This window comes from Amborella trichopoda, chromosome 5 (assembly GCF_054954075.1).
Source record: "Amborella trichopoda isolate Santa Cruz 75 chromosome 5, AtrichopodaSantaCruz75HAP2 v2.0, whole genome shotgun sequence".
NCBI lineage: Eukaryota > Viridiplantae > Streptophyta > Magnoliopsida > Amborellales > Amborellaceae > Amborella > Amborella trichopoda.
This window is the reverse complement of record NC_142340.1, coordinates 18,127,999-18,145,282: the sequence shown is the minus strand read 5'-3', so window position 1 is coordinate 18,145,282 and position 17,284 is coordinate 18,127,999. Positions and strand designations below refer to the sequence as shown.

The 17,284-nt window shown below is 38.3% G+C and overlaps 1 protein-coding gene across 1 annotated transcript; it reads left to right on the top strand.

The window, feature by feature from the left end:
• The first annotated feature begins 2,021 nt into the window (after nt 1-2,021).
• LOC18448202 (transmembrane 9 superfamily member 7) lies at nt 2,022-12,836 on the top strand. Its single transcript, XM_006858278.4, has 7 exons — nt 2,022-2,181; nt 8,741-8,905; nt 9,019-9,128; nt 9,296-9,404; nt 9,484-9,596; nt 10,822-10,969; nt 11,148-12,836. The coding sequence occupies exons 1-7, from the start codon at nt 2,083-2,085 to the stop codon at nt 12,303-12,305; spliced, it is 1,902 nt and encodes a 633-aa protein (XP_006858340.1). The 5' UTR covers nt 2,022-2,082; the 3' UTR covers nt 12,306-12,836.
• Nucleotides 12,837-17,284: the final 4,448 nt, after the last annotated feature.

Here is a 17,284-nt window from a genome sequence, read left to right as displayed (position 1 = left end):
TATACAAACCAAACCCTAACATGAAGGGCATGGTTGTTTCACGTGAAAATATTTACAACAGAAATATTTTCACGTGAAAGACTTCTCTTATGTTGTTACGTATGGGAATATTTTTACACCAACGGATCCCATTGCATCATTTTACACTAATATGTAGTTAATTGGCGTGAAAACATTTCTGTACCTAACTACATAAGGGAATCTTTTCAAATGAAAATATTTCCTAAAAAATATTTTTACACGAGCTAAATATGCCCCCCTCCCCCAACCCAAACTAAAAAAGAAAAACTTACCCAAACATTTTTTAAAAAAATTAATCTTCATCCTACAATAGGATCTCCGGCATGATAATTACATTTTCTTAGAAGATACGGCTGTCCTTTTACATGTAATGAAGCCTCAGCCATAACATGCGAATGAATGAGAGATTAAGGTTCAAGCTTTCTCTCGCATGCACAGGTCTCTCACGCATTTATTTCTATATATGATGTTATTTATAAATAATTAAATCGATAAAAACGCTCTCTTACCAAGTCTCTCGCACCGTTATTTAAAAACAAGAGCACATGTGATTTGCTTTTTCGGGAGCATAATTTATTTTTACTCCTTCGGTCAAAAAGTATTGGGAGATTTTTTCATTATAAAATTTGGGCACTATTAAAGAACTATTAAATGATTATTCAAAAAAAAAAGAGTTGAAATTTGAGTTTTCTAATAGAAAATTGTATCATGGAGGCTGGACCACATTTCTACATATGCGGTCCAGAAAGTGTAAAGCATCCATCTTAAAGGTGGATGCAAGTAGGTGTTCTATCTAAAAAATAATGAAAACTATCGGTCCAAATGTTTTTTTAGTTTTTAAAATTTATTTATTTTTTCATATTCCATGATCTCCATGTTAGAGATTACATGTCTTTAAAAAATAAGTCTTAAAATTCATCTAAAAAATAGGCCTGCATTTCTATATATGCGGGGTTGGCCGCATAAAAACCGGATCCTTTTTTTAATACTTTGATCATTTGATCTAACAATCTAAAAATTAAATGGTCTCTATTTGATCTCGAGATGTTATTTTTTCAAATGTATAAAGGGTACAATTAGAATTAATTTTTATTGTGGTTAAGAAGTTACATCTTCAAAAAAGTCCTAAAATTAATTCAAATGGGGTTTTACTTGAGGGAATAGATTTAAATTCTACTCCCACCGGTAAAATATCTTTCGGCTAAAACTAAATTAAATGGAAAAATAAAATAAAATCTCTCACAATTAGGGGTGGCAATGGACCTAGACCTGACCTAGGACCCATCGAGATACCCGAGACGGGTGGGTCCAAAACTTGGACCCGAACACTATTCAGGTTTGGGTTCAGATTTGGTTGGACCTGACCCATATCCGTAAACTATTGGAGATAAAATACTTCAAGCCCTATTCATTTGGGTGTATTAAGGATCATATATAATAAGAACCGGTAGTCATCTTTAGCTATTAAACGACAAGTCTTGAAATCTAATGGCAGACGGTTGTGATCTTGTTGCCAATAATAATATGGGTATATAATAGTAAAAAAAAAGAAAAAAAAAGCAGGGAGGGTGGCAATGGACCTGACTAGACTAGGATATGACAGGATAGACCCGCGACCCGACAGGTACAAATTTGGGTCTAACTTTTGGACATGCGACTCGAGTCCAGATACAAAACCTGGACCTGAATACTATGGGTTTGGGTCCAAGTCCGGTCCAACCACCCCTACTGGCAATATGCTGGATCCGACCATATTCGACCCATTGCCACCCCTATTAGCGATAAGCCAGACCCGACCCATACCTGACCCGTTGCCACCCCTACTCGCATCAACGAGAACTTGATTTCTCATCCTCTCTCCTCAACCATCCCACTCTATCACTCGCTTTGAGCACCCAAATGAAGCAATGTTGGCCGCGGACACCAAACCCTCGATAAAAACGATCCAAAATAACAGCAACGACATAAAACAAATACCCTTACCCCATTCTCACTCCTCTGGTGAGAGCTGCCACTCTCTCTCTTCTCTCTCCTCGCTCTCTCTCTCTGAGCGCAGCAGAAATGGGTGCTCGACTTTTGCTTCTCTTCTTCTCTCTTCTCTTGTTATCTCCTGCCAACTCCTTCTACTTGCCTGGAGTTGCCCCGCAAGACTTTCAGAAGGTGAGCTTCAAGGGCCCTCTCTCCCTCTCTACGTATTTTTTTCTCACTTGTGCGTTTTACGTTTGTAATTGGTTAGGAATTCGGAAACTAAGTGGATCTCTGTTATTAGTTGTCATTTTCTGTGATGGATGGTTGGATTTGAAGATCTCGTTCTTCTCTCTTCATTTGCTGGTGTGATTTAGGGTTTGGGATGCAATTTTTGGTGGGGATTTTATGGATCTGCAGTTTTGGATTGATTTGTATGGTTTTTTCATTTTCTTTTGAGGTCTGTGCTTCTTATCTGCTTTTTTGACTGGGATCTAGATTTGCACTCTTTTCTCTCGTTAATGTGTGATTGTGTTTCGCGTTCGCAAAAAGAAAAAGTGATTTTGTTTGAATCTGATTTTTTTTTCTTGGATGAATGTTTGATTTGAGTGTTCACTTTTTTATTAGGGGTTATGTGATGCATGATTTGTCTTTTTTTTTTTTTTTTCTCGGGCGAGAATCGAATGAAGAGGATCTTCAAATTATTGTTATGATTTTAAATCCTTTTCTTTTCTTTGGAGAATGAGAGTGAATTTTTTTCAAGGGAATGAGACTTTCTACTTGTTTTTACCAGCATTTTCCTTTTTTTTTGTTCTGTCGACGTTTTTTCTTTTATTTCATCTGTTCTAAGTGGAAAACCTGCATCTGGAACTTCAAATGATGCTGATAGATGGTCGGTTGCATACTGCATCAAATGTACCATATTGTAGTTCTTAACTTTGTTATGAATCAAATATTAGATTATTATTTATTGATCCTTGATCAATGCCTTATATACTTATTTCATGATCACTGGAAGTTGATATTAAGGATGTCTTGTGACATATTTGGGTAAATTGGGGAAATGCTCTTTATGATTTCTCCAGTGCAAATGATGCTTTTTTTTTTAATAAAAAAGTATATCACTTAAGTTCAGTGAAAATAGATAATAAGTTATGGGTGTCAAACTATTATACTAGGTGACTAATGTCTAATTCTTTGAAATTTCTTATTGAATTAGTTCCCTAGTTATATTTTATTATTATTTTTTGATAACTAGTTCCCTATTTAAAATTACCTTTTCATTCTTGGAAACTTCATGTTTATTGCTCCCCGTACTTAGATATGCCAAATCTTCCAGATTCTTAATCTTTTTTATTTTTCCATCTTCTAAATGAAATATTTGTGTTCATTTCTTGATAGAGCTTGTTATTGGCCGTATAGAAATACAATTTGTGAATGCAGGAGTGGTATGGTTTTCTTAATTGTTGATTGTGTTATAGCCTTTGTTGTAATGAACCTGCTGGCACATAATTAGACTTGCTCGTGCCATGGTTGAATCATGTTTTGATTATTGGTGTTTATGGAATGAGCTGAATGGTATACCTTATGGTGTGTGGGGTGGACTTGTTATGGTTACAGGATATTCCTTATAACATTTTAATTTCACGAATCTAACTTTTGACTGAATCCTTTAATTTTGGATGCTTGAGCAACCTTTTATCAAATAAATGAAGAAGGATTACTTCCTTCGGGGCATAATTGGCTTAATTGGGAATTATTGATTAAAAGGTCAGCTTCAGGAGGAATAACTGAAGAATATAAGAAAATATCTCCCATCAATCAAGCAAACGCAAGAATTATTAGATGCAAACCGGCACTGGGTTGTCTTGGTTAGAGGGAAAAGTGAAATATGACTATCTCACTTGAAGATTGAAAGGCTTATCCTATATATACAAGCTGTAGAACTTGCCAGCCATTATAGATGGATGGTGATGGATCCCTCAATTTCATCATTGATGGCATGCCTCAGCTCCATGCAGCGCTTTAGTTTTCCCCTTCTTTCCGCAATTCACTCCTATACCTAAGCCTGCAAGGACACCATACTTGGTTTTTATCACCCACTCAATTCCCCTTGACTAATAGCCCAACCAATGTGGCGATTCCTCTCCGGAATCTCGCTCTAGTGGTCCAGGAGAGGGGTCTTAAAGAGATCTTGATTTTTAACTTTTGGATCTCTGTCCCCATTGTTAGGATTCACGTTCCCGAGTTACTTGGAATCCTGATTTTATAACGTCATTGTGTGTGTGTGTGTGTGTTCCCCATTATTAGGAATCATGTTCCTGAGTTACCTGGAATTCGGATTCTATAGCATCATAGTCAGGGTGTTTGTGTGAGTTTGTGCATGCATGCATGTGTGCATGTGTGTGCTTGTGCGTGTGCTTACATATAGTTAATATTAGCATGTTAAAGTATAGGAGTATGGTATATAGTAGTACAATGTAGTATATAGTATAAAGTACATTCTACATAGCATTGTTATGCTGTATTTACAACATAGAATATAGTATTGTATTATAATATATTTTATAATACCTTTCTATAGCATAAATTGCATAGTATAGCAAGATTGGGAGTGAGATCCTCAGCGAGAAAGAGATAGACAATGTCTCTCCCTCTTTCTTTCTCTATGTCTCTCTTGGTTCATATCTATGTCGATTATAGTATAATTGTATTTTTTGAAGAAGATCCTGCTCACGCGGAGTGGTAGCTTGTAGTCTGGCAGAGAACCAAGGTCAGAGGAACAACCACCCAAAAATGACAGGATAGCTGGAAAGACAAGAATGACTTGGCATGTAGCTGGGCTCCAAAGAAACGACTATATGTAGTAAAGGCCAACCATGATGCACCGGCCCTCCACGTCACCTGCAAAAATCTCCCATCTACAGTGCACCAACTTACCCAAATTCAAATTCATCCCGAATACAAACTCGAATGCAAATTCAAAACCTATACCCCCTATTGGGACAACTTCTGGAGTGAATTAAACCAAGCGCAAAACCTAAACCTCCTTCCTTGGTGTTTTGGAGCATAGTTGAGGGAACCTTGGGGATAAGGCCACAGTCCCACCTTAGGAACTCGATCTCGTGATTCCTCTAAGGGATCTTAGAGGGTGCTGGGTTTAGAGAAATAGGGATCTCGCTCCCTATAAAATGGGATCTCAGTCTAAATGCTTGTAGGATCCCTTCAAGGAGAGGAGTTGTACGATTAATTGAACTGCTGGTCTTCTCCTTGGTATTATAGATTTATTTCTTTAGAATATGTTAAATTGTGGTGCATGTCACATCGTGGTATACTAGAATTACAGTATTACAAAGTTACAGTTTAATATCATAGTAAGCCAATTTATGATATTATTGAACTATGTTGTTCGTAAATTGGAGTACAATAGCTATGACATTGGTAATTCGCTAAGGTGTATGATAATAGATTGAGCAGGCATTGGCTGGATCCTAATTTTATCATATACCATTAATTTATCTCATTTTATATATAGTGGAGCTTAGATCCCTCCAAGTCAAAACCTTGATCCCAGTGGCATGGGATCTCGTTCCTAGGTATGCTAGGATCTAGCTCTTTATCTTGTTGAATGTATGGGCACGGATCCTAACCCCAAGGCGCTTCCACCCTATGGCTGTTTGGCATTTTCCCGCTCTTGCCTCCAACAATTATGTTTTGGAGATTTAAGTGTTACATGAAAACAAATGGGGAAGCCACATCACTGCAAGCATGAGCAGTTTCTTAGATTTTTTTCATGTCGACACAACCTCTCTAAGATACCTTTAAATGGGCCAGCCTAAACTTGGACGATCCATTTAATCAATCCTATTCTCACCAAAATTGGTTGATTCTTGATTTCCCCTGGCTGGGAGGGGGTTTTCTTTGGTGCATATTTTTTCCATGAATGCATTCATACCAGACTCTGGCTGGTTAAGCTGGTGCCTCATTTGTAAACTAGATTTCGAGAAGGCCTATGATCACGTGGATGGCTTGTGCAGACCAGATCCTGGCCCCCATGTGTTTTGGTGAGAAGTGGATCTCAGGTTGGGTGCCTCTGCCTATTTCTCCATTCTCATCAATGGCAGCCCCCACGATTACTTATCTCCTCTAGTGGGATGCGCCAAGTTGACTTCCTCTCCTCTTCTCAATCATTGCTGAAATTTTCAGCTTGATCACCACCAAGTTACACAACCATGTCATGCTTAAAGGCTTTGCCACCTCTTGGACGGGCCCAACACTTATTACAACTTGCAGATGACACTCCAGTCTTTTCTGATGCTACGTCACAACAAATAGACCAGCTGTGGCTTTCTGTCATTTGCGCTCCATAACCCAAATTTATTATGGAATAGCGATAGTGCATCACACGTATTCCACCTGGTTAATGGGAAAACGATATGCTTACCCAAAATCCAGGGGCTTTGGGTATAAGAGGCCTTAGAAATGGTAACATGGCCCTGCTTTGCAAGTGGCTGGTCATCATCAGTAGTGGCTCCTAAATCTCAACCCAGCTGCTCTGGCGCTTGGAAATCCATTATTAGCCGCTTCCCAGAGTTCATCCTATTCTCTGCAGAAACAGGGGCCACCGGGTTCATTTTTTAAAGGACCCGAGGCTGTACCCTCACCTTTGGGAGGCCCTGTTCCCGAGCCTATTCAATATGACGTCCAACCAGGAGGCCACAATATCCTATCCTGTCAATTCTTGGAAGTAAAACTATGGACATCAAGGTTTAGGTGAAACCTTGACGACAGTGAGTGCATGACCAAGCGAGCTTCTTTGCTGGTTCAATTCCAAAGCTATTTAACAGGCAGATATTGGATTGGTCAGAGCCCTACCACCTCCAGGTCCTTTTCTGTCTCCTCCATTAGCAAATGTCTAATCCAAGGGTGGAAGGATTGGCACCACCTGCGTAGGGCCTCTTTCTACCATGTTCCACCAAAAGTACAAGCTGTCAACTCGTTGGATTTAGCCAATAAGGCCCTAACTCAAGATCATAGCCAGGGGCAAGGCATTCCACTACAGAATTGAGGACCCATGTGCATGGACCACCGATTCCTCTTCTCTTCGTGTGTCCCACGAGGCTTCTATTCATCCTAAATTTCTTTTGATGGTTTTGGCCGACCTCTGACATGCTTGCTTTGCTATTCACTTCCTGCTTTCTTCCCCCTTTTCCCAACTACCAGCCTTGTGCTTGGCATATCAGTGCTTTCATCTCCATTGGGCTAGAAAGAAATAGGAGGGGATCTTTGAGGGTGAGGAAAGCAACATTGACTCTTTCATGGACCGATTGCTTTCCACAATCTTCTTACAAGCTATGAAATCACTTATTCTTGGTCACACTCTGCCAGAATTGGAACCAAATGTCCGAGTACACCAGAATTCGAAAAAATCATTTGGTGTACCGAAATGATCTAATTACAATCATCGTTTTGGCAACTTCCAAAGTGAATTTTGACCGTTGTTCTTTGGGGAACCTTTCTATGGCTGGCATCGGGGGTGCCTTTAGCAAACACTTAGCACCTAATTCCGTGTAAAAGAGGGGGGAGAGGGGGGGAATAAGGCCTATAAAGGCTTAAGGCCCTTCTCTCTCGCTCCAGGCCCATGTGCTCTCTCTCTATATATATGGAAAGAAGAAGAAAAAGAAGATGGCCTCCAAGTGTTCAATGTGAGGCCTCTCTCTCTCACACACACACACAGACAGACACCCACATGGACCTATATGCTCTCGCTTTACATGTAAGAAGAAGAGACCTCCAAGAGGTCTCCCTCTTACACATACGGCCCCATTTTTTGGCCTATATATACACTTGCCCCGTTTTTTTAACATTGGCCTTAAGAGATCATACAGGTCAAATACTAAACTTTTCAGGTCCATTTGACTTCTCTGATGTAACTTCTGTGGATGCTCAGGTACTACTTATGGGACTCAAACTGTTTGATGGTGGAGGTCGAGTTTACTGGTCGAAGGAGACATAAAATGTGATGAATTACTGGATGAAGGAAATGTTCCAGTTTACTTATAAAGTTATAAGCATCCACTTTGCTTATAAATGGGGCTTAGGTTCCATGAGAATGCCGCTGTACCTACCGGGGTTGGGAGGGGGGGCGGGGGGTTGGGAATTCCCACGAAATTCACCAAATATTATTTTTCAATATTATAAGGCATATTTGTGCGCTGGAGATTTATCTTTTTAATTCTAATCTGGGGATACAAGTTAATTAGGGCTTCAGTTGAAGTATGAGGACTTCCTTCTGTATCTGTATTAATAGTTTGTCATTCATTTACCTTTGCGATATTGGCATAATTAAAAGATCAATGTCTGTATGCTTTTGGTTGGGTGCTTTGTTTTAACCTGTTAGCTTATGTCGCATGGATATGGGTACACACACTGTCTGATTCTTCGTGCCTCAAAAAGTAGGATTCGGCAACATGGCTATACACACACGTATACATACATCCACACACACACATATATTTATATATATGTGTGCGTGTGTGTGTTGGGATTGTATACTATGAGACTGTTTACCATTGTTACAAGGAGATCACAATCACCTCTAGCCATTAGATGCCAAATTGGATGGCTTGAGTTGAGTCACAAAGTTTGAGAATATTTTTTGAACTTTGAGTGTAGTCAATGACACAGCTGCTGGATTTAAAATATGACGGACGAGGCTGGTCTCCTTAATTTTGGATGTCTTTTACTGGTGCAGGGTGATCTTCTTCAAGTAAAAGTTAACAAGCTATCGTCAACAAAGACACAACTTCCATATGATTACTATTTTCTGAATTACTGCAAGCCTGATAAGATTATGAATAGCGCAGAGAACTTGGGAGAGGTCCTTCGAGGCGACCGCATCGAGAACTCTGTTTATACTGTGAGTCTCTTGTTTCTTCATCATACACTTATTGGGTTTATGTTACTTTAAACGTGAAGTTTGGCTTTTTGCCTTTTCATTTGCTGGTTCTAAATGTGTGAACATTTTCATAGTTTCGAATGAGAGAATTAGAATCATGCAAAATTGGTTGTATAATTAAGCTTGATCGCGAGTCTACAAAGAACTTCAAGGAGAAAATTGATGATGAATACCGGGTAAACATGTGAGTACCTAATGTTTCCTCAATTGCTCTTGAATAGTAATTCCATATGATTTATATCTTCTAGGTTTGTATTTGTAGCCATGAGCTAATTTGATATTTGCACAAGAAAACTCATCAGAGGGATCATTATGATGGGGTTATAACTGCTTTTCTGTTGAGTTGTACAGGATATTGGATAATCTTCCTGTGGCAGTTCTTCTTCAAAAGAGGGATGGAAGTCAATCTTCGACCTATGAGCATGGCTTCCGTGTTGGATTCAAAGCCAGCTATTCTGGGGTGAGTTGAAATGGCTTTATTTTGATTTCTGTCGGTGTCTTTGGTCCAGCCGAAATCTGACCCCTTCCTCCTGATACAGAGCATAGAAGAAAAGTACTTTATCAATAACCACCTGCATTTCAGAGTCATGTATCATATAGATGTCGAGACTGATTCTGCTCGTATTGTTGGTTTCGAGGTTACCCCATACAGGTGCGTTGCCATACTACTTGTTTGAAGTTTCTTTAGTATTTCACTCTAAACACGTTAGAAATAATGCCTATATAGTTATGCAAGTGTAATCTTTCCTCTTATTTTATAGCACTATTAGCTATGTGGGATGATACTGATTTCAGTTATTTCTTGAAAATGAGCCTGCACATCTGTTGGCTTTGATGTGGTTGATTAATTGTCCTCCTGTTTTTTTCCGGAGGCTACTTAACAAATTGTGGAATGAATTTATATTGGCAACTTAGAAAAAATTTAGATGTAGAAATTGGCCTGGGTATAAAGAATACTCATGAAATAAGTTTAGGAAAAAGTTATCAAGAATTCTGAAAATGGGTCCAAAATATAGGAATTAGAAACGTTAATTCGAAATGAGGGACAGCAGGAGGGTTGTGCACAGTTAGGACAAATGCCTTTGGTTATTTCATACTTTTAACATTAAGGAAAAAAAAAAAGGGACTTGCGCATGGAAAAATGTACATTGGCTTTGGCAAGGTGGGCCAAGTCAATTTAAGATGGGGATGAGTCTCATATGGACTAAATAAATTTTTAGAAACTGATTCAATTGCATTTGGACTTGGTTTCTTTACCTGCCAAATAGACTTATCGAAACTTTAAGTCAACTTAAGACAAATGGACTTGAATGTAAGCCAACCATAAATCAAGTCTGGGAACTAAAGTAATATGGAAAATGAAAATCTGCGTTGTTTGGGGGGGAAAAGAAAAGAAAGTAATATGGAAAATCTGTAAATATAGTAGTTCAATATGCCATGTACATATACTAATCTACATTGTTTGGTGTAGAGTTTTGGTGTATAGTGTGTGCCATTAGGCCCATTACTGTCACATCCTTGGAAGACAAGAAAGGGATAAAATTTTAAAGTAAAATATGTGTTGACTTAGGATGAGATGACAAGAATATCGTACCATGTCGTATAACATCTTTTCTTAGTTATCTTTATTCTATTGATGAATTTGAATAAATACATGCAATGTATTTGTGTTAGATTTTCTTCTTCTTGCAACCTGTTTGAGACCTATTATTATACATTCTTATTACTATCATCATCGTTATTATTATTTATTTATTTATTTATTTTGTTGTAGACATGGATATCTGCTCATCATTTTTAAATTGATCTGCTATTAAAACTCAATTTCTGGCTCTTAATCTTGCTTGTCCTGTAATCCCTTCTTCATCTTCAAACAGTGTGAATCATGAATATAAGCAGCCTTGGGATGGCAAGGGCTTGATTACATGTAACCCAAGCACCAAAAACATCATCCAAAGTAGCAATGTGCCCCAGGAAGTGGAGGCAGATAAAGAGGTTATATTCACTTATGATGTTACCTTCCAGGTATTGATTGAAATCCTCTCTCACATTGGCTTTTCTCTGGTTATCAGCAGTTGTATGAATTTTCTTTCTCATTTTTGTCACGATATCTATGCAAACTGTGTGCATTGTTATCTTTATGTACTGTTTTGTTATTTCAGTGTTATGCTTGTGCTTACAATTTGGCTCTCCTCTTCTCCAGGCTAGCGACATTAAATGGGCTTCTCGATGGGATACATACCTTCACATGAGCGATGATCAGATCCACTGGTTCTCCATCATCAACTCCTTGATGATTGTTCTCTTCCTTTCGGGAATGGTGGCCATGATCATGATGAGAACACTCTATAGGGACATAGCCAACTACAACCAGCTTGAAACGCAAGATGAAGCCCAAGAAGAAACTGGCTGGAAGCTTGTGCATGGAGATGTTTTCAGGCCGCCCATCAACGCGGGCTTGCTCTGTGTTTATGTGGGGACTGGGGTCCAGTTCTTTTGTATGACTCTTGTGACCATGATATTCGCATTGTTGGGTTTTCTCTCCCCTTCAAACCGAGGTGGTTTGATGACCGCCATGGTTTTACTGTGGGTATTCATGGGCATATTTGCTGGCTACACATCGGCCAGGCTCTACAAGATGTTCAAAGGAACAGAGTGGAAGAAGAATACACTGAAAACAGCCTTCATGTTTCCTGCCATCTGCTTCTCTATTTTCTTTGTCTTGAATGCTTTGATTTGGGGGGAGAAGTCATCCGGAGCTGTTCCTTTTGGCACCATGTTTGCCCTGGTTTTTCTATGGTTTGGCATATCAGTGCCCTTGGTCTTTGTGGGAAGCTACTTGGGCTTCAAAAAACCAGCCATTGAGGACCCTGTTAAGACCAACAAAATCCCAAGGCAAATCCCTGAGCAAGCCTGGTATATGCAGCCTGTCTTCTCCATATTGATTGGCGGAATATTGCCATTTGGTGCAGTTTTTATCGAGCTCTTCTTCATCTTGACCTCGATATGGCTGAATCAGTTCTACTATATCTTTGGGTTCCTCTTCATTGTATTTGTGATACTTTTGGTTACTTGTGCTGAGATCACAATCGTGCTTTGCTACTTCCAACTTTGCAGCGAGGACTATCACTGGTGGTGGAGGGCTTATTTGACAGCTGGTTCCTCAGCTCTTTACCTCTTCCTTTACTCCATCTTCTACTACTTCACTAAGTTAGAGATCACTAAACTGGTATCAGGGATCCTCTACTTTGGGTATATGACGATAGTGTCATATGCCTTCTTTGTGTTGACAGGGACCATTGGTTTCTATGCATGCTTCTGGTTTGTGCGCAAGATCTACTCCTCAGTGAAGATCGATTGAAGCTCAGTTTAGTGCAATGGGTAGAGGAAGCATTGATCGATCAAGTCTTATCTTAATAACGGAAGTTGTGGGTTTTGAGGAAAGGAAGAAGACATTGGGGAAGAGACCGAAATGAATTTACATTTGGCTAGAAGCCATCTTTCAGTGTGCGGGCTGGTCAGTTGGTATAGTCTATCATGAAAGAAGTATAGTGATATTAGTGGAGTTTTTAGTTAGTGTTGTAGGGTTTCTCCGTTTTTTTTACTTTGTTTTTTTGTCTTGTTATAATCTTTTGGCTTTGGCCTGTTTTTACATAGAGCTTTTTACACTGTATTTTGAATTTCAGCCAACTCATGCGTGGGAAGCTTACTGTTCTTGCGTAGCATAATATGAAGATGGCAGGACCCTACTATATTCTGCTATTTAGCATATAGATAGATAGCCTTGGATTGGAACCACCAAGGGCCTAGTCTACGGTGTTACATGCCCAATGAAATAGTTGAAGTATGTAGACAACATATTTGGGCTAAAAATAATCAGCAAGTTTATGCATGCCCATTTGCCCTATTTTAATTGTAGATGTCTGTTGCATGGAATCTTTTGGCTGCTGCTCAGATGAGAATGGTCATCGAACTTTCAAATTAGGAGTCATTGACCAATCAAATCAGAAGATATTTGATGAACCTTCTTCTCCCTTTAAGGCCGTTGACTCGCCACCTGGCTTGCCTTGTCAGAGGACCTTTGCTCCTCCATTGCCACTTCCAAGCATTTTTTCTAGGGCTTCAGTAACAAAACTTGAAGGTAGCACTTGCAGATGCATTTTGGATTCGAAATTATTAAAGCCAATGTTTTGGTTATCTGCTGAACATGGGTTTCAATGGTTTTAGGACCTGAAACTCATCTGCTGTCATTGCTAATCCTTTTTTACCTCGTTCCACTAAAAAATGGTAGTGCACTATTTTTTATGGTTCCAAATACATTCTTTCTCAGATTCTTGACTGATGTTAGAGGTTTGGATCTAAACTGGACTTCCAAGATATATGTGAGTTGCACTATTTTGATGCTCCAAGTTCATTATTTTTTTCGATTCATGATTGATGTAAAGAATTTTGGATCCAGGCTATATCTCCAAAATGGATTGTGGATCCAGATTTAGGAGCATTGTTTTGCCTCAAATTTGGTTTACATTTTGAACGAACCCATAAAAATTTGAAATTTTAAGGAAAGGAAAAGTCTCCTGCCCACATCATGTGGGTGTTGGAAAGGAGAAGTCTCCTGTACACATTATGTGGATGGTTTAGAATCAATGTGCCACATCCATGCAACAAAAGAAGTTTTTATGTTATTATTTTATTTTATTAAAAAATGATTATTTATCTAGAATTCGGGATGCATATGAATTGTTACATAGAGCACCAAATGAAATAAAATAAATATTTTAAATAAGGAACTTAACAAAAATACCCTTAAAATATTTTAGGGGGATTATGGCCAATTTTTAATTCAAAATATATTATTATTATTTAATACAACATAGAAGAATTCATATATAACCCAAATTTCGGATAAATGACATTTAAATAAAAATAAAAGTAAAATATGAAACTCTTTTTGTGCCATTGCGCGAGGTTCAATTTGAACCGTTGAAGTGTGCTTGTGCATCCTTTCGAGTGTTCAGATAATGTGAATGGCATATACCATCTCTTTTAGAAAATGGTAAATTTTGGGATCTTTTTTAACTTGATAATCGTAGGGATATGGATCATTTTGAAATAAGCTCCAATTGATTTGGTGGGGGACCTGAGGGTAAAATCCAAAGAATGACAAATTGCGTCACAAAAAATGGTGGCTGAAAGAACTGAAATAAGAACTTGTGATTTCATAGATTTTGGGTTTCTATTAGAAAAATTTCTTTAAGGTTACTTTACATGAATGAGATAGGAATAAAGTGGGGTAAATTTTAGAGTTTTTGACAAAGATTTTCAAGTGTTTGTAGATCTGATCAATCTGCATCATTTTTTGAGTTTCAAATTTTTATAATTAGGTATGAAAATAGATTTTCACCAAAGTTGTATTTTTCAATAAGATATGGAGGTGCTTCTTACTTGAAGTGTTTTAAGGTTGACACGTTTTACAAACCGCATCCAAAGTTAAAACTGATGTACAAAACCAGGATGTACAAAATTGGATAGAACAATTCTCGATATATAAACAAATAACAATTCCCTCTGAACCCCAAGCCGTGCTAGCCTATCAGTTTGTTTATTTATTTATTTTTTCGAACATTCCATCAGCTCCTTGATTCTACTCTATTTGCATGCAAAGATAGAACCTCCTTATTTTGGACACTAGCTTTCAATTCATTCAGCAATGAAAACAACCACCTTGGTGGTAGCCACAACCCTGAACACCGCCTACTTACCCTGGACCACAGCCCTAAGAAAGCCATTGGGCAAATAGCTGCCTCAGTTTGAGACCAAACTCACTGCAAATTTGAACTTGAAAGAAACCAAGACCAAATAACTTTCAAGAAAGCAAAACAAATGATTGATGGTCTCCTCGACTTCTTTACACAGAATACAAAGAGTAATGTTTGTTACACATCTCTTCCTAAGTTGTTCAACAGTGATTATCCTGTTTCTTAAAGAAATCCAAGAGAAACGTTGAACTCTATGAGGAACCAGCAACTTCCATAAATTATTTGCTAAACTCTATGAGGAACCAGCAACGTCCATGAATTATTTGCTATACAATCTTCCCGCACTGATCTGTCACTATAGAGCAGTCTATATAGTGATTCAACTGTGAATATATCCTATTGAGCGAGCTCCGAAGGTCAATAACTGAAAAAAATTCTCCAACACGGACTGCAGCTAATCAAATTGCACTTGCCACCTCATCCACTCTATTGTACCTTAGCCAATATCCGAAATGGTCCTCTCACCAAAAGCCAACACCATTCTATTGGGCCTTGCTTAGGATCTGCAGCTCTGCCATATACCCCAGACAATTCTACTTTTAAAGGAGCGTTTCCAATCCATTTATAGGACGAAAATTCAGTAGCAGCACCAGCCCCCACTAGCATCCTAGTATATCTAACAAAATAGTGGTTTAGAAACATCAAAATGCTCTTCCATATCGTAGAGGCTTTGATTAGAGAAATAGGGGTTTTAACCAGAATTCCAACTTTCTCCACTCCTTGCTTTGCATGAAGCACCTGAACCCACAACTGTGAAGAATCTGAAGCCATCCTCCACCACCTCTTAGTGATCAAAGCCTCATTCATGAACTTCAGTCTGTGAATGCCAAGACGACCCAATCGCTTAATGTGCAAATTGAATTCCAATACCAAGTGCATCCTTTGTGCCTTCCCTACAGGAAATCCCTCGTCATGTTATCCAGCATATCAGCAATTCTGTTTAGAACTCTAAAGATAGAACATATGGTAGATGGGAATGTTGGATAAGTTTGATTATATGAGATTAATCGAGACCTCCTAAAGACAAGTATTGCCTTTTCATGAATCAAATTTGTTTGGAAATCTCTCTACCACAGGGTTCCACTCTGAAGAGCGGATCCTACACTTCAAAGGGTACAAGATTTACATGGGACAAATTAGCCTCAAACACTGAACAAGTAGCCAACCTCTCTACTTCTTCAATGTCACAGTCCACCCTGATATTCTTAGATTCATTCATACTAACTTTTTATCATGACACGATTTCATAGGATCGAAGGAATAGCCATAATCACTTGTGTAATTTTCACATCATAGAACAAGTATTGTTCTTGTTTTTTTTTTTTTTTCTTCTCTTTGGGTAATTTTAGTGGTTTGCTTTTTTGAAGGTGTTGGTGGGGTGGTGTCAATGGAAATGAAAACTACAACATGGGGACTAGGGTGTGGGGGTGCTAAAACCAGCCCTTTTCCCGAATGAAACAATAATGTTATCATAGGAAGTGATAGGATGTTGAACCAAAAACGGGTTCACTCAGGTGTTTGGCTCTAATTTGATACACAAAATATTCTAAACTAGAATCACCTTAGTCTAGAAATAGTGGACAAGATAAAGTGGCATCATCTTCCCGACAACAGGAGAACAAAATCAAGCAATATGCATTGGACTTCTTAGACATTACCCAACAAGCCCATAGAAGGCAGGGACAACAGGAGAGACTAAGTATGGGTGATCTAAAAAAGCAGAATCTCCAACCAAAAAGTTGATAGGTCTTCAAATGGGCCTGGGATGAGATGAAATCTAGGGTACTCAAGATAAGCCAAGAGGGACCCTCCACCAAATTTTGAGGTATTTGGTTCATCAGACTATACCTAACAACGATCCAACCATAAGGCTAGGTTTGGTCAAAACCCCAATACAAATAATTAACATAGGGCGAAAATGAGTGGGTGTTTAATCTAACGTTCCCTTGGGCCATCCTCTGAATTACAGGGTAATACAGTTTTTTAAAATATGGATCGATGATCTAGATCGTCCATCAGGAAAACCCACTTGGATCAGCAGATTGGCTATTTGGATAGATGAATCGGCAGGGTAAGGCCTATAAACTTTTTTTAAAGAATGCTAAAAATCATTATAAATAAAGTATTTTTGGGTTTTCAATAAAAAATGGGGGTAGTGCATTATGAATTTTTATTATATTAGCATTATGAATTTTTATTATATTACAAAACTATGTGAAATTGATATAATGTTTTTTGTTTGAACATATGTTGACTATTGAATATTTTAGTACCTCTCTTTCTCTTTAAAAAACTTGGACTTGGAAATCTATAAGAAGGTCTCCTTGCATTGAGGAAGAACACAAATACCTATTTTTCAATTTTATTGGTTTTCTATTTGAGAATGTATACAATGGGACCATTTACTTTTGTTACTGGGAGGTAACAATTACATACAACCATCCGATGTGAAATCTAATAGCTTGGGTTTGTTACAAAATTCGAGAAAATTTCTTTTGAACTTTGAGCTTAGTCAATGAAA

Coding starts and splice junctions, on each gene's coding strand:
- LOC18448202 (XM_006858278.4), top strand. CDS start 2,083: ATGGGTGCTCGACTTTTGCTTCTCTTCTTCTCTCTTCTCTTGTTATCT. Junction 9,129..9,295: donor GATGAATACCGGGTAAACAT/GTGAGTACCTAA, acceptor TGAGTTGTACAG/GATATTGGATAATCTTCCTG. Junction 9,597..10,821: donor TTCGAGGTTACCCCATACAG/GTGCGTTGCCAT, acceptor ATCTTCAAACAG/TGTGAATCATGAATATAAGC.